The 19,062-nt window shown below is 33.2% G+C and overlaps 1 protein-coding gene across 1 annotated transcript; it reads left to right on the top strand.

Moving 5' to 3' along the window:
* The first annotated feature begins 1,566 nt into the window (after positions 1-1,566).
* Positions 1,567-18,075, top strand: LOC137253318 (uncharacterized). The gene is made up of 3 exons (XM_067790037.1): positions 1,567-1,937; positions 14,875-14,946; positions 15,310-18,075. Exons 1-3 carry the CDS (start codon positions 1,935-1,937, stop codon positions 17,647-17,649), a joined length of 2,415 nt encoding a protein of 804 aa, XP_067646138.1. The 5' UTR covers positions 1,567-1,934; the 3' UTR covers positions 17,650-18,075.
* Positions 18,076-19,062: the final 987 nt, after the last annotated feature.

Raw genomic sequence — 19,062 nt, 5'->3', positions numbered from 1 at the left:
ATTTGTTTCATTTGAATGGGTTCCGATAGAGATGATGTGATGTGTGCTGATGTAATTTTGTCAATTCGTTACAGAAAATATTTCTTCGAAACACCTCAGCTGGGTCCACAAGTCCTCTTCTGTGATCGTTGAACTCAGGCTTAAGTTAAAAGTCCGCTCCGTTACTAGCTTATAATGATATTTTCCGCAAGAAAGATTCCAAAAACTTTGTGTTTTATTCCTTGAAGTAGAATATGTAGGTGCTGGATGTTGGTCAACTAAATTTTGAGAAAGTATTCACAATAAACCCCAAACTATTTTTTCATACTAAAGCTGGAATATGGTGATCAATCAGTCACACCTCGACATTTAATGTACATATTTATATATGAAATCTAGCAGACAAACCACTTCCGATCTATTGAGGTGAGAAGCCACTGCTATATGCATGTTTATATTGGAAAAACTGCAATTTGTCATAAAATCTAAACGCAAGTCAATACGACAAATTACTGCCAATGAGGGAGCGTGCTACAACGTATTGCGTCTCAACAGAAGTCCATTCAATGACGTTGCATGCAGTCATAAAAAAGATACACACCCAAATACATGTACTTACATGAGTATTTCGAAAATTCTGCGAGCTTGACAAAATATTTAGCACCAAGCGAAAAACAGACATTGAGCCAAAGAAGAAGCGTTGATTGCGCATGCGTACACGAACCACTGAACGACGTCGACAGATGAGCTAAACAACAACCAAAAATGAACCAAATTAGTTGATGTGACTGACGTTAGCAAAGTGAAGACGTCAGTAACAGATCTTCATTGCAATCTAGTTGTAAAAGAAGTTGACAAAGACTCGATGTTGTTTAACAAGTAAATAAATAAAAAACAAAAATAATTTGTATGTTTGTATTCATTTTTGGGCGCTTAAGCATTTCAAAAAATTTCAATTTCATATTTTATGTGCGATTTAATATTCACAATCATAAAACTATAAAATATGTATGTATACATAAATAATTAAATTTATATGTGCATTGTAGTGCTTGTGTTGGCCTTTGATTAAATTTTTTTTATTTTAAGAAATCTCCGAAAAGACGTCATAAGAAGCATTTGGCAACCAAAAAACCCCATTGATAATACTTGATAAAAAATCAATTTATAATAATTTCTTGTTTTCTGAGCAGAACGTTGATGTCAGCGCCACAAAATTGCAGCAGCAGCGTCACCAAAAGCAACAACAACCATAAATGCCGTCCTAGTCGCTGAGCGCAAACTTTTTTTTGACGTAGCGATATGTCTTCACTTTCGTATGAGTGTTTGCATGTATGTGTGTGCATACTTTTTTCTCATTTTTGCAGATTATAGCATCTTCTTTTCTTATGTTTACCACCAACACCGATTACAATGCTAATCAACGACAAAAACCATTAACTTGCTCAGCAACAATACTAACAAACAACAGCGATGGCCAATTCACAAGCCAACTAGCCAACCAGCCAGTCAGTCAGCCAGACAGGCAGCATCCACAACATTGAATGAAGCTCTCGAGCATTCCGATGATCAGTCGGTCAGAGTGTACTACCAGTTATCGCCCATGCGTTGACTTGCCGAGACATCTGCTCTGAGTATATATAGAAAATCTAAAGGTTTTGATGGTTTAGTTGGTAACCCGCACTCAACCTAGAAGTAAACCAACAGATATTGCTTAGTTTAGTTAGTTTCTTTTAACGGCATTGTGGTTGTCCGTTCAGCTATTTCCTGCAGCGTAGCATTGGTCGTGTAAGAACGATCGAACGAATTCAATAGAATTGTTGAATTTTGTATCGATAAAAGGGAAAGTTTGGATAAATAACGGAAAAAAAGGATTATTTTTTGAGACAAAGACTAAAGCAAGCAAAGGATTACGCGCGCTCACGATCGAGAGTTGTGATTGAATTGTGCTCAAAATGGTAAAAAGAATTTTTGGAAATTAAGTGAATTGGAAGATTGAAGCAAAATAAAACAACTGAGATATAAAAATATAAAAAAAGAAAACTAAAAAATTAAAAGAAAAATTTCAATAACTATAACTAAAAATTTTTTTTAAATATAAAAATTAAAAACATAAAACAAAAAATGTTTCAAATAAAATGAGAAAAAAATCAAACAAATTTATAGAAATTATTTCAATAAAAAACTCAATCAGAATTGAATGAAATTAAAAAAATTTACTTAATTGTAAAATGAACTGTGTGCAAACTATTTATAAAAATTGAAAAAAAAAAACAAAACTGAATAATTGAACTAAAAAATTTGAAAACAAAAAATTATTGATTTTTTTCAAATTATTAAAAAGAATCTTTCAAGAACAGGAAGAAATAAAAATAACTTTTTTTAAATAATAAAAAAATAATAATAAAGATACTTGGTAAATAAAATTTAAAAATATATAAAAATATTAAATTAAGTAAAGCAATTGAAAATTTTGGAAAACAAAAAAAACAATAATGTAAAAAATTTTAATATATAACAAATTTTGTTTAACACAAAAAAAAAAACATAATAATAATAATTAAAAAATTATAAATGAAAATATATAAACTCAAAAACGTTATTCAAATTAAATAAAAAATTAAGTAAAAAATTTTAAGAGAAAATAAAAAAATATGAACGCATTGGGAAAAGGGAAAAAAATTGCAATTATGTAAGCCAAAAAGTCTTTATTTAAACTTATTTTTCGACAGCAAAATAGAAAATTCTAAAAAACAAAAGTACAGTAAAAAACAACAAAGATTACATTATAAACTCGTTATTTTAAGCAAAAAAAAAATTTAAAAAAAAAGAAAGGAAATGACAACTTTAAGAGAGATTATTGTTTTACTTTTCAAATAGACCTTAAATAAAACAAGACACTGAAAATTACGAAAATTATTAGAAAACTAAATTAAATACCAAAAAAATTGGGAAAACTTTAAAAACGAGAAAAAGACTATCGAAAAAAACTCAAGAAAACGATTGAAGTAAAAAGCAATACAATAAAACTAAAGCAATAATTACAAAAACCTTAAAGAAATGTTTTAAGTGAGTAAAAAGCTTAGCTTTAGGCAGGAATGTATAATGAAAAATATCAAAAATTAAAGTAAACAAAAAAGACCACAAAATATATTGAAAAAAAAAAATAATAATAATAATAGTTTAATAAAGTAAAATAAAAAAAAAAAAATTTTATATACTAATGAAAAATTCAGGTATATAAAAAAAAAAAATTTAAATATGGTACGGCACCTTTCGAAAAAAAGTTTAATAAATGTAAAAATTATTAATTTTAAGAAATAGTTTAAATAAGTCAAATACAAAATTTTAGGAGCACTAAAAAATAAATGTTTAAAAATATCAAATTTTATTTTATTATATTTTTTTTACCAAATGAAAAGAAAGGTAATAATATAAAAATTATAATATAAAAAAAAATATATATGTATATATATGAAAAATGAATATAAATATTTTTTTTTTCTATTTATTGACATAATGAGATAAAAAAACTTATAATCAAATAAAACAAAATAAAAAAATAAATAATTGATAGTAAAACTACAGCAAATAAAAAAATAAAGTTACAAAATGTAAAAGCCGCAATTGAAAACAAAATTAAGAAATTTAAATACTTATTTTTAATTTTAAATTTTTATTTCGAATTATAGAAATAAAAAACTACTAAAAAATAATGCAATGAGTCATACTTAGTAATATTAGAAAATAGTAATTAAAAATAAATTAAAATTAAATAAACAAGGAAACAATAGCTATGCTGAATATAAATATTTTTATGCTATGAATTTCAGATTGAAATGAAAAATAAGTGAAATTTAAGTAAAAAAAATTAAGCAATAAAATAAATATGAAGAAAAAAAAAATAAAAGGATAAAATATTCAAACAGCAATTAAAAAAATAAATAAAAGAATTTAAAATACTAATTTAAAGTTTGAAAAATATTTTTTAAATTACTATGATACAACCTGAATTAAATTAAAAAAAAAATTTATTAAAAGAATATAACAAGATATTTGATATAAATATAAAAAAAAATCAAATAAAAAACCTAAGAAAAAAAATTCAAAAAAATTTTATTTAATTAATAAAATAAAATAGATTTGTATAAGTTGTCAAATTTCATAAACTCATTTAAAATTGTTTTTTTTTTTATAATTTTCGCCGTTTTTGACAAAAAAAAAAAAATAAATTCAGAAAGTCGAAATGTGCCCAACAAACATTATAAACCAAAAGCTCTTGTGAAATTATTTACGTTAGCTTTTATTGGAGTTGTACAAATAAAACGCCCAAAAGCAGTTGCCAAACGCAGTGCAAACATTGGGACAGAGTGGAAAATTTAGTAAAATTTAAATATTTACTAAATGCAATGCATTTATTGAAAAATGCGGCCCATCAAGGGATGAGCTTGTGACTTTTATTAAATGCAAAGAAAATAAATAAACAAGAAATTTATCAATACATTTTAACATTTGCTAAAGCTCACTTACAAATAAAACAAAGTTTATCAAATTATGTTTTAAATCGCGCAAAACTTATGAATATTTGCATATTTAGACACATATTCGTATATACAGATGAACGCACTTACAACGTGCAAACATTCATATATATATATATATATACACTCAAGTGATGAACCTGATGCGCGCGCTGAATGTGTGCTGATCCTACTAATGGTGTTGGCTGATGATTTGGTTTGAGCTTTACAGATGATTTTGTCGCTACAGCAAGCTAGTGGCAATCATACTTTTTTTTCGCTAGCGCTTGCTGCTGTTAGCAACATTGCTTGAATATTTTGATGCCATAGTCATAAATATCATATCATCTAATTGATATTCTATAGCTTATATTAATGCTTTGATTGTATGTATATCTATAATATATACATACATAGACATATAAGTTATTTAGTTTTGTTGTCTAGTGCCACTTTAATGCAATAAAAATTACAAGAATAAAACTCGCTTTTGATTCAGTAATGCATCACTTTAACACAGCCAATATCACATGTCATACGCAGCCACCTTTTGCATTAAACGATTAAATATCACTCGTAATAGCCAGAGTCACGTTTGCCTTCATGTTGAAAATATACATAAATAGCTTAAAAAAAGAAACAACAACACAAACACTGGCTACTTTGATTGGTATTGACCAGCAGCTAAAAAGCAAGCATCCTCCACGTCAACTTAGTGGCTCATTGTTTTAATGCTTATTAGCGTTTCGCAGCAGCGCTCATCGCTTTTGTGTGGGCAATTGAAATTGAATTTTATGTGCGCTTAATATTTAGATATTGCAATGGTGAGCTAGTCAATGAATAAATAAAGTATTATTGCATATATATTTAAGTACACATACAATAGATATGTACATACAACAAAAACATGTGAGCCCCTAAACGTAATGCACATTTTTTTTAGCGCATCAAGTTCGTTGCTTAAGTCTTTTGTTGTAAATTGAGATGAGTTGAATTTCATTAATATTGCAACATTAAATTGGTAAATGATGTGGCATTTTTGTTTTGTTTAATATTTCTATTTTTTTTGTACTATCTTGTGGGCGTATGTTGCACAGTAGCTAATTTTACAAAAATGTTTGTATGTATGTATATAATTTATGCCGCTTGCCGCTATTGATGTCGCAGTCATTTCTATTTTAAGAGGGCAAGTTTTGAATATGGATGATATGGATGGATGATGTGAAATGACACACATATAAATATATGCAGCTGCTATTCTTTTTTTTTATATATCTTTTATGCATTTTCTTTGGTACAAACTGTATTTTAAAATCTTTGTTAGCTTGCGTTAATTTGTTTTAGCGCTGCATAAAAGCATATTCATTTAAAGCCAATAAAGATAATTACTACTACTTACAATGCAAAGAGCTTGACTACTTTAATTATATGCAAGTTTAGGTTTTGGCGATAAAATTTAATCTAATTTGAAAACTTTTCATAAAAATTGCTTGATTATCACGATAACACGTTCTTTTATTGTGCTAAGCCATAAAGTCGCTATTTTTCTTTTGCAATATTATTTCTTAAATTACATAAGCATATATTATATAACCCATCTTATATTGAAATCATATGCATGCTATGCTTTTGACTCCATCATTACGAAGCTAATTTTCTTAATCGCATAAAATAAGAAGCATGCTTCAAGGGGAGAGAAAAAAAATTGATAGAAACCGACTTCAGAGATATAAATGATATTATTAGGTAACAAAAAGCTACTAAAATTCAAAATAATTGCATACTAATGTTTTGAAAATTGGATTTCGCATAAGAAACAATAAGAAAATTAGTTCGGCTGTATTTGCAAGATTCAAAATAAAATAAATAAAAACAAATACTGACATGTAAGTAAAGGCCCATAAAAAATTTCCATATTCATATACGACAGCTGATCCTACAAACCTTAATGGAAATCAATTAAGTTGCACAATCTTGGCATACCATTACGCCTTAACAACTGGTATTTGGTTTTTCACGACCAATAACCGATGCCAATATTTATGGTTAAGTAAAAATATGGTTAAGACTTTGGCCTTAAGACTATGGCAAGTTTGCAGGGCTTCAAACCATAGTTCAAATTACTTTATGTGTAAAAATCGCCTATAGGTGGCGACGACGTCGAAAAATGTAGTGCGCTGGTATAATAAATGCGATTTGGTTCCAAAAAGTTTCGCCTAAATGAAATATACAACATATTACCAATAAAAACAACAGAAGTAAAAATTACAGAAGTTACGGCTTCTTCACCTTGAGATCAAAATATTCCGATACTAGAAGAAAACATAAGAAAGAGAAATTTCAAAAGAAACTGTAAAAATTTGACTAAACCAAAAACCAGCGAGAACACGTCTTTCCTAAACAGAAATATTGGGGTTGCATAAAAAGTTAATTTTTAGTAATAATGATAGAGAAAGGCAGAGGGGGGGGGGGGGGGTTTGGCTTGGTTTAGCGGGGAGGGAAAACGGAGTGAAGAGAAGAGAATGAAAAAGTGAAATGGAAATAGAAAGGAGAGAAGGAAAATAGAGCGCAAAAGAGTGGGAGGGGCAGAAGCAGAGACTTGGTTGTGAGGGGCTGTTAAACATGGCGATAGGAAGATGGAGATAAAGAAGAAGCAAACGGGATATATGAAGTGAAAGGGGGAAAGATATTAGAAGTTGAGAAAGGGGAGTTGGGGATGTGAAAGGAAAATGGGGGAGTGTATGGAAAATCAGAAGGTGCCGAAAAGGAAATGAAGCTACTAACAGGGTAGGCAGAGGAAGAGAGAAATAAGAAGAAACATGTAGAGAGAATGGGACCCCAGAAAGAAAATAAACAGGGAGAAGTTGGAGAGAAATAGAAAAGAGATAAACTTGAATAACCAAAGGAGAAATAGACCGCGCTATAGGAAGTTGGGAAACAAGAGGAAAAAAGGAAAATACTGATAACACAAATATTAACAGGACAAGAGAAAGATTAAAAATAAACAATGAGGAGTTGAAGGTTGGCGGAAGGAAGGATTGGGGAAGATTTAGCGACAGGGAGTGGAACAGGAATAAGGGAAGGAAAGATATGAGGAGAGAGAGCCGAGAAGAGAAGGGAGAAATCAAAAATGGAGCAAAGAGAGGCAGTGCGACTGAGACTGACTGTAAGAAAGGAAAATGTGAATGAGGGAGAAGGAAATGGGGGGTGAGAGATAAATGGAGAGAACCGCAGAAAGTGAGGTTGAGAAACAAATGGAGAGGGAAGGAAAAGGAGAGAGAAGAATGACATGAAAGCCAGGATGATCAGAGAACAAAAAAAAAGAAAACAGGAAAAGAAATAGGAGACGTGAATGTGAGAGAGGGAAAGAAAAACAAAGAAAGATACCGGGATAATTGTGGACAAGGATGCTATAAGCAAAGGGAACGGAAGAGCACAAAGAGAAGGAATGTTTGAAGAAAATAGCGATAAAAACGAGAAGAGAAAGGAAAGGGGGAATATAGGATGAGGTGAAAATAAGCTAGGAGAGATAATGAGAGAGATAAAGAGTAGATGTAAAAGTAAAAGGAAAGGTAGAGAGTAAGAGAGCAAGATTCCCTCTTGCAAGGTAATGGGAAATATAAAGGACTTGAAAAAATAACAGGGGAGGAAAATGTAATAGATCGATTTTCACAGTTTGCAGTTATTTGAAAAATTTCAAAACAATCTTTATATCTACTCCCAAGATAAAAATGAGCCCAACTATGTGCCGATACATACAAAAAAAAAAAAAAAAAAAAAAATGAAGATCAATGCAAAAACAAGTAGAGAGGAGAAATACAAAACATAAGAGGAAAGCAAAAAAGCATATTATGGACAAGTAAAATTATTAATCATAGAGCGAATTATTTAAAACATCAATAAGGGTCTGCGCTAAAATTATTTTAGTACATTTTTAAATAAGCCATTTGTGCTTTTTGCCCATTTATTTAAATATCCCTGCAGCTAATCGCACTAGCTTCGAACTAGCACAGAACTTTCTCCTTTAAAGGAATATTAGTTCTAATTCTATATCTTCGCAATGCTTTCAGCTTACTATTTTAACATTTTGATGTCATACGAAATGGCAACTGTCCCCCTTTGCCAACCTTTTGAACATGTTCTAAACTGATTCATTCGTATGGTGTTCTGAAATAGTCGCTGCCTTTGTGTAATTAATTTAAATTTATATGCATAGATCAGTGCTGTTGGTGCAAGTATGACTGTCCCGTTCTACATACAATGAGCACCAGTTCAGAGGAAGTCATTAAAACTGTAGTGCGAAACTGGTGCTTTTCGTAACTGTCTGTCATTTTTGTTGCGGGGGTGTTCTATAGAGCAATTTTTATTAAAACTTTCAGCTGTAGTTCCGAAGTCTCTGCAATGTACTGAAAAATTTCTGCTTAAATTTATTATCATCGTCTTTTTCTTTTCTCATCTACTCTTCACTCTCAAAGGTTAATTCAATTAACCGAAGCGTGTCCTTGAACTACTTAAATGTTTTTCATTAACGCATTTGCTTAGTTGACTGAATATTGCTAACAACACTGAACCATTAATGGCGCATCAAATCATCAATCAAAAAGTACCACCCAAAAGTCAGTTTAACACTCAAAATTTTAATGATACCCAACTTACTAAATGTCAATAAGTTATCTAATTGATATGTTTTCATTCATAAGAGCTCCTGAGCTGAAAGTAAACAAATAAAATGAGAAGAAAACATTTTACCTCGTTAATTGGCTAATTAATTTATTTCGAAGCTTCCATATGCATGATTTGGATTATCAATGCAAACAAAGTTATTTTTTAAATATGCGTGAGAGACAATTGATGACGGCTTTGAATTAGTTGTGGTTATGATTGATGTAAACCACTGATTCCAACATAAACACTGCATATTTAAAAGTATGCACATTAACCTGGGTCGATTTGTATGGACAAAAGTTAACCAATATCGTTAAGTTAATTGTTATCGCCAACGTTTTTACAACAGTTTTTTGAAAAACAAAAAATATTTTTTGGGTTTTGGGGAGTGTTTTGGTCGAAAACTTGACCCTTTCGCCATTTTTTTTCGCAGGCTCGAAAATTATTTGTTGGGGTATGAGTAGTGGAACTTTTATTTTCCTGAGACCAAATACTATCGAAAAATCGATGGCACGATATCGGTTAATAAATCGACCCAGTCTAATGCACATATTTACTAAAATGTTTCCATAGCAAGTTCAAAGACATTTCTGAAGAAAAAAATAATTGATTTTATAAAATAATTTTAATTTTTTATGCAAATGAAATGAACAGAGAAGACAAAAGGAAGGTCGTCCATAATAGATTTAATGAATATTCACCTGCGAAGGTAAATAACTACAACAAAAAAGATGTTCAATGTTTTGGATTTAACCTTGAAAATAAAAAACGTCGGTGCAGGTGCAAAATCGTATAAAAAATATATCATCGACCCGTAATTAAAAGCTGCTGCCTTCAAAATTGACGTAGCTTAGGCATGGGCTCTTTTTTCGCTCCTCGAATCCAAACCTCGTTAGTAATCAGTAATTAGAAAGGATCTGCATTAAAAGGATTTTTTTTTTTAATTTTGAAAACGTTAGTGTGTGTGTGTGTTCGTGTTTATTCACCTAACGAGGACACTCGATGAATCGAAGGTAGAATTCGTCAGGAAGAAGAAAAAACGAGACAGGATCCATCAAACACGACTGACGTGGATACAAGCGCAGGGTTGCAAAACTTCTAAAATTATGTGCGAATCAAAATCAAAGTTTGGACAGAAACGGAAACCGGCATTTTGTTATCAACGTTTTGCTATCGTTTGAATTGTTATTTGTGTATGATCGACGCGATATAGACGAGTAATCCAGTTGTTAGTCTTGAATTTGAGAATCGATTATTTATCGCAAGGTTATCGATATTTTACCAACAATTTATCGTTTTGTTATCAAAAATAAACCGATGTTCTGCCGAAAACTTATCGATTATCGATTTAAAAGTTTTAGATAATTTATCGAAAAGTTAACAATGCGCTATCCCAAAGATATCGATTTAATAAAGAAGAGTTATTGATTTTTAAATGAAGCGTTTTCGAAATGCTATCTAAAGTTATCGAAAAATTACCGTTTTAATATCAAAAAGCAATCGAATTTTATCGAAAAGTCTTAGATTTCGTATTGAAGTGCTATGAATTTGTTATCGCCGCGTTATTCATTTGCTAACGATGCCTCATAATTGGAAACATATGCCGATAAAACACCAGTAAACCGTCGATAATAGGCCAATAACATATTGATACCAATTCGATATTTCGTGATTATAATTCGCTATTAATAATAAGACGATTAATAGTAAGTTGTCGGTGTGGTAGGCCGACAAGATTCTTCTCAAAAAGCCCGAAATTATTTAGTACTTGTAAGGTTATCCTCGGTTTTGGTGTATTTTTAACTCGTGGGCGAGTTTTATTTAACTTGTTGTAGTTGGCTCTAGTATGCTTACACATCGAATTTTTATACTCACGCCATTTTTTTTCGAAGCTTATAATAATAAAAATAGCAACCCAAAAACGTAGGGGTGACGTAAGGTCAGTGGCCATATAGGCAAATGGCCATAACGTCAATGGAAGTTGTAATATTATACTATTATATTGGCATTATAACCATTCTACTTTTGCAAAACGGTCATAAAGTGAACTACATAGTATTTTCTCAAACGGCTATAAGGTCAATTAAGTTGTTTCGCACCTTCATTTTGCGAAGCTTTTTTACTTACAGTAAAAATAGGGCTATGAAATTTTCCTTTAAATGATCAGAAGATCGAACGGAAATTTCCTAAATGGTCACAAAGTTATATTCAAAAAGTTCATGATGTTAGTAGACACTACTGCAATTTGAAGTGGTCATAATGCCAATTGAGTATACGACCATTTAAAGAGTTCAAAAGTCTTATTTACCTCATGACCGTTGTTGGTCTAATGTCACTTCACCCCAAAAAATAGTGATAAAATTAAATTTTCAAGCCATGACTTAAATAAATTTTTTTTCATCTAAATGGTAATTTGTAAAAAGTAAGTAAATAAAGTTTCGTAAATATTAGACTGGCTGCTGTAGATGAATGCAAGTATCAGAAGCTTAAGGCGATGTGCATTTTTCAAGCCTCATTATTTAAATTTCAGCGAAAAGCTATGTAAAATAAATTGTTTTGACTAATAAATTTAGATTGGATTGTCTTTACGTTTTACCTTGTAAAAGTTTGGTTTGGGGCGAACCGACTTAGGGCATTGTGCCATCTTCAGTACCATTTTTGTTCTGACCTACCTAATCAATCGTTTTGCCGTTTATTTTGGTTAGATCATTTATTAGTTTTAATTATACTCTTTTCTAAGTTGAAAATAAAAGTTTGTGTTTTTGATAATAGTAAAGAAAGGGTTAAAAAGTGAGCACACTCATATTTTCGTCAGGTTTATAGCGCAAACGTATTGTCAAAGCAATTAAAACAGCAACAAAATCTAGCTACAGATTTGACAATACAAATTAATTTATTTTCTTCGAAGAACACTCCCTATAAAAGATAATTCGTTACTGCCTTTATAATAAAACAAAAGAGTAAAGGCGTTAAAAACACGTAATGATAATTATTAAGATAACAATAAGAGCATAAATTTTTAAGCAAAATCTGCAAGAACTTTTTAAGAAAAATATTAAAAAATAAAAAATAGCAGCTGGTTGAGTTGTAGTTGTATTTGTTGGTTTTAATAAACTCTTTCACTATTGTCCAGCAGGACTTGACAAATCGTTTTGATAGTTTTTGTGCACAGTTACCAACGTATTCGAGTTTTATGACTTGAATATAATTAAAAAAAAATTCAGAAATTTTGAAACAAGTTAGAACCACCCAAAATACACATAACTAAGTTAAAACCAGTCTTACATAATTAAAAATGGCATAATTAACATTAAACCAATGTTATTGCCATAATTTATGTTTAATTAATTATACAAATCCTTTCACTTTCGGTTGAGTGATTATACTCAAACTGACAAATTATTTATGTTATAAGAATACACATACAAACACACACATACACATACTCCAACAAGTAGTATGAGAACACACCTATCCACATTTCAGCTGCTGTGAAAAACATTTAAGTATACATTAAATAGAAATCTTCATCGTTAAAAAAAGTGTGACTTGCAAGGCCGCCCATGGATTAATTTAAGCGTTGCTTTTTAGACACAATATGATATATGTACAATTAAGGTAAAGCAAGTATAAAACTAAATGTTGTATTCAAAGTGACTCATTCTCAAAAAAAAATTTATTCATTATTTCATGTTTTAAAATACATATGAAAATTGGTTGAGCTTGTTTGATTAAAGCGAACTTTAAACAAGTGGGAAGGCGGAGTGTGGATTAATTTGCAAGTTCCACTGATTATGAAGATTTAGTACTTTCTTGGTATTATTTTTTTGTGTTTTTTGCAAGGCTTGATAGCCTTCGAAGAGATTTTGGGTTGAGCTTCTCTTCCAATTTGCGTCGTGCTCCTTTGAATTTTTCCTAAAAATTGGCGGGACCGGACCTACATATTTAATGCCGACTCCGAACGGCATCTGCAAGGCAGATAAGTTTTAACTGAGAAGCTTTTCATGGTAGAAATACACTCCGAGTGCTTGCAAGATCATTGCGGAGGGATGCCCCCTTAGAACGGTAGAAAATGGGAGCTCTCTATTTTCATTCTTATCATTAAGAACAAAGTAAGTCACCACTGTTGCAAAAAGCGTAATAATAAACCAATAGGTTTGGGCTGAAATACAGTAAACCAATTAAAAAAGGGTACGAAATTTAAGCGGAAGTGCCTGACAAACATGCATAACTTCAGCACATAACTCCATACGAAGTATGTGATGTGTAGAAGATAATATATGCGAAAGAAGGCAATTGGGAAAAACTTTACAACAACTAAGGCATGACGTAGCTAAATGCGTTTGTAACCATTTCAACTATCGTAGGAGTTCGGGTTCGACTCCCACTCCCGGGAGAAAAGGCTTTGAAGAGATTTACAAGATATAGTCGAAACAGCTGTCGCCTTGTCCGTCCTGATGTCACGTTGTTCAAATTTTTCCCAAATTATTAAATAAATTACAAAATTAAAAATTGCTTGAAATAAGTGTTCATACATTTAAAGCAATACGGTCAATCCCCGATTAATTCATATAAAATAAAATAAATTAAAATAAAATAATATAAAATAAAACGAAATAAAATAAAATAAACTGACATAAAAAATAAAAGAAACAAATAAAATAAAATATAATGAAATAAAGTAAAATAAAATAAAATAAAACAAAATAAAATAAACTAAAGGAAAATAAAAAAATTTAATTAAATAAATATAAAACAAAATAATATAAAATAAAGCCTATACAATAAACATACAATAAAATAAAATAAAATAATATAAAATAAAATAAAATAAATTAAAATAAAATAAAATAAGAGAAAAAAATAAAAATAAAATAAAATAAATAAAATTAAATAAAATAAAATAAGATAAAATAAAATAAAATATTAAGAAATAAAATGAAATAAATTAAAATAAACTAAAATAACATAAAAAAAATAAAAATAAAAAAAAAACAAATGAAATAAAATGTAATGAAATAAAGTAAAATAAAATAAAATAAAATAAAACAAAAAGAAATAAAATAAAAGAAAATAACAATGGAGAACAACAACAACTAACCATTATAATTGATTGCAATTGCACAGCGGGGATTGCCCATTTGCTTTTAAATGCATTCACGCATTTTGCGCAAGCAATTTTTTAATTTTATTTTATTAAATGTTTGGTATACTAAACTCTCAATACCAGGACGGACAAGGAAACGGCTGTTTCGATTATGAGTCTCTTAAAAGCCTTTCCTCACGATAGTGGAATTTGAACCCGCACCCCTGTGATGATCGGACTATTTGCCAATCCATTCGACCATCATATCGTCTTTGTTATACAACTTTTTCCCAAATACCTTTGCTTCATTTGTATTTGTTGATACTTTCATATAGAGCATACATTTTTTATGAAAGAGCTGTCAACTTTTCCGTCCTGATGTCGGGTTGTTGAATTTTTTTCCCAAATATTTAATAACAATAACAAAATTCAAAAAAAAATAAAAAATTAAAATTTTTAATTATAAAAAAAAATTATAAATAAAATTATGGAAATCGAAGCGCAAAAAATGTGATATTAGAAAATAAATTAATAAAATGAAATACAATTAAGACAAGAAACAATATAAATAAAAACTTTTTAATATATTTATATTTTTAACAATATATTTTATTTTACTTACAGAGGAGCGCTTTTATTATTCTGGCGCTATGCGTCGCTGGAATTTGCGCTGACGCCAACAGGGATACATTTTTAGTAAGTATTAGAAAAAATAAAATAAAATAAAAATTTGGTGAAATGCTGTTATCTTAATTCGGTATGAAATCTAACCAGAGAAACCTGGGCCTGTATTATGTCTTACAGTACGTGATCGAAACTCATTTCTTAAAACACAATAGCTCTGAAATGATTAATCGGATTAATGACATATGTGAATTTACATAGTACTAGTTAGATCCATGACTTTATCTAACTTTAAGAAATAGTTTGACAGTTGCATGTTTAGCATTTGCGTGCAAATGGTTTTCAGTCACTGATCGTAAAACGTATTGCAGGTCCAGTGTATCACTCTACCATAAAATTTCAAATTTACTAATGCACTTTAATTTTGTTTTGCAGAGAGTAGCGCGCGCAGCTGGAGGATATGATTATCCACCGCCTAGTATTCCATTCCCTGAACCAACACCACCGAGGCCTACACCTCCGCCAACATATTTGCCGCCCACTAACAAACCTAAGCCGACAACACGTCCGCCACCACCACCGGTGACGCGACCGCCAGCACCACCCGTGACTCGTCCACCACCTCCACCGACGAGACCGCCACCAACTTATTTGCCACCAACAAATAAGCCACAACCACCAGCACCAAAGCCAACAACACGTCCACCACCACCGCCAGTGACGCGACCACCAGCACCACCAGTGACTCGTCCGCCGCCTCCACCGGTGACTAGACCTCCTCCAACTTATTTGCCACCCACAAATAAGCCACAACCACCAGCACCAAAGCCAACAACACGTCCACCACCACCGCCAGTGACGCGTCCACCACCACCACCAGTGACTCGTCCACCTATTGAACGTACAACCTACGTCTACACAGTTCCGCAAAAGCCATTAACATATCCTCCACCTACCAACAAGCCACAACCGCCAGCACCAAAGCCAACAACACGTCCACCAACACCGCCGGTAACTAGACCACCAGTGACAAGACCTCCACCAACTTATTTGCCACCTACAAATAAACCACAGCCACCTGCACCAAAGCCAACAACGCGTCCACCACCACCACCAGTGACTCGTCCACCTCCACCACCAGTCACCCGTGCACCTATTGAACGTACAACCTACGTCTACACAGTTCCGCAAAAACCATTAACATATCCTCCACCTACCAACAAGCCACAACCACCAGCTCCAAGGCCAACAACACGTCCACCATCACCAGTGACACGTCCACCTGTACCGACATATTTGCCACCAACTAATAAACCTCAACCACCAGCACCTAAGCCAACAACAAGGCCACCACCACCAGTGACACGTCCACCTGTACCGACCTATTTGCCACCAACTAATAAACCTCAACCACCAGCACCTAAGCCAACAACAAGGCCGCCACCACCTGTCACACGTCCTCCACCACCACGGCCTACTACTCCAGGCCCAACATACTTACCGCCTACTAACAAGCCTCAGCCACCATCACCAAAACCAACTACCCGCCCACCACCACCACCAGTGACACGTCCACCACCTCCACCCGTTACTCGTCCACCACCACCACCGGTAACGAGGCCACCACCAACTTATTTGCCGCCTACAAATAAACCTCAGCCACCAGCACCTAAGCCAACAACACGCCCACCACCACCAGTAACACGTCCACCTGCACCAACCTATTTGCCACCCACTAATAAACCTCTACCGCCAGCACCGAAACCAACGACAAGACCACCACCACCAGTAACACGTCCCCCACCACCACAGACAACTCGACCAACAACACCTGGTCCCACGTACTTGCCACCAACCAATAAACCACAACCACCTGCTCCAAAGCCTACTACACGCCCGCCACCACCCGTAACTCGTCCTCCACCACCTAAGCCAACAACGCGTCCACCACCGCCAGTTACTAGGCCACCATCAACATATTTGCCACCTACAAACAAACCGCAGCCTCCTGCACCGAAGCCAACAACGCGTCCACCTCCAGTAACCAGACCACCACCACCACCAGTTACTAGGCCACCACCAACATATTTACCACCCACAAGTAAACCACAGCCTCCAGCACCAAAACCGAGTACACGCCCACCACCACCACCAGTGACGCGTCCACCACCTCCGCCAGTGACTCGACCTCCACCACCTAAAACAACTCGTCCAACTCCACCACGTACTACACCCGGTCCAACTTACTTACCGCCAACAAATAAACCACAGCCACCAGCACCTAAGCCAACAACACGTCCACCTCCGCCTGTGACACGTCCAACTCCACCAAGAACTACTCGTCCTCCACCTCCTCCAGTTACAAGGCCACCACCGACTTATCTGCCTCCTACTAATAAACCGCAGCCGCCAGCACCCAAACCAACCACACGTCCACCTCCGCCAGTGACACGACCAACTCCACCAAGAACTACTCGCCCTCCACCACCACCAGTGACACGTCCACCACCTACATACTTGCCACCTACCAACAAACCACAACCTCCAGCGCCTAGACCTACAACGCGACCACCACCGGTGACACGCCCACCACTTCCAGTGACATACCCACCACCGACATACTTGCCACCTACAAATAAACCACAACCACCAGCACCCAAACCAACAACACGTCCACCACCACCAGTGACGCGTCCTCCACCACCACAACCAAAACCAACTCCTCAGGAAAATGGCTACAAATATCCTAGACCAAGCATTCCTTTTGATTTTTAGATGTCAACTGTAACAGTTAAGTTAAGAGAGATAGCCTGCGATCTGTAAAAGTTATATAAAAGGAAAATTAAAGTGGTAAAGCTCGCTAGTGCCGAAAGCTTAAAATGTAGCGAAGTGATGCCAACATTCTAACTAGGGCTAGATTCATCTAGTCAAAATAATATGTGAAGTTTATGTTTGCTTTCGATTCCAAAAGAGCTCTAGCAAGAATTTGGAATTTTTCGATTCTTTTTTTTTTTAATTTCTTTTTATTTTATACTTAAAAAAATACTCTTAAAACTAGAAATACTTATTTTATAAAAAAAAAGATTTAATTATCCACGATTTTGTTTTTGTGTTTCGAATGTAATTTTTCTTATTTTAGTGAGACAAAATGGCGTTGTATGAAAGAGTTTAATTTTATAATAAATTATAAATGTACCTTAATATATATTTGTTTTTGTTTGCATATTTTGTGTCAATTAAAAAATTTGGATTTGAAAATTACAGAAGAATCATACATAACCAATAAAAAAATGTAAAAAAGTGAGTTTTTATTTAGTTGATTACCATCACCATGGCAGCCGAAATAGAGCGATATTCCACTCAGCAGTTGATTTAAAGATGGATTGAAGATAGAACTTACAGCCCCTTCTCCCTTTACATTTATGCAGCCAGAATTAAGCTTGTCACTGTGATACAGCACAATGTTTTTAGCAGCGACTTTGTGTGTATGTTTACAAAAGAGCATCAACAAAGCCAGAATAATAGCCCCGTTAGATAAGACTTTTGACGCAACATCGTATATTAACAGTTGAGTAAATTGCATGTAATTGCATGGAGAACTGCATATCGCGCGACTACAGCGCCATCTGACATACAAATATTGGCTACCTTCAATGTTTGCTATACATAAAGCATAAGGAGAACAATTTCATGAGAAAATCCATTCTAACACACTCGTAAACCCCGACAGAAGCTTTCAAAATAAAGCTCTGAAATTGTTTCCATGTTGAGCTTTTTTGCAGATTTTGATAAGTATCAAGAAACGGCGGCCTCTGCAGTGCGTCGGTTTTATGCTAGCCTAACATACGAAGGTCCTTAAGTGAAAGCCCATGAAAAGCAACACCAAAATACTTTTTGAAAAGTTTTTATAAGCGTGGTTGCCCTTCGGAAAAGTAAAAACTAGTACGGCGAAATCCGTCTTCCAAACTAGTATCTTTCAAGAAGAGCTACTAGGAATAGAGAAGGTCTTTTACTTCTTGTAGAAGAACCCTGTAAACTCTCGAGAGTTATGCATATTCTCAGACAGCGAAGCGCGCTCATGGCGTTGGACTTACCATTTACGTCCTCTAATTCATCAATTTCATTTCACCATTTACGTCCTCTAATTAATCAATTTTCTTATTAAAAATGCAAAATTTTATGATAAGT

This window comes from Eurosta solidaginis, chromosome 5 (assembly GCF_040869045.1).
Source record: "Eurosta solidaginis isolate ZX-2024a chromosome 5, ASM4086904v1, whole genome shotgun sequence".
Taxonomy (NCBI): domain Eukaryota; kingdom Metazoa; phylum Arthropoda; class Insecta; order Diptera; family Tephritidae; genus Eurosta; species Eurosta solidaginis.
This window is presented reverse-complemented; position numbering and strand designations above follow the sequence as displayed.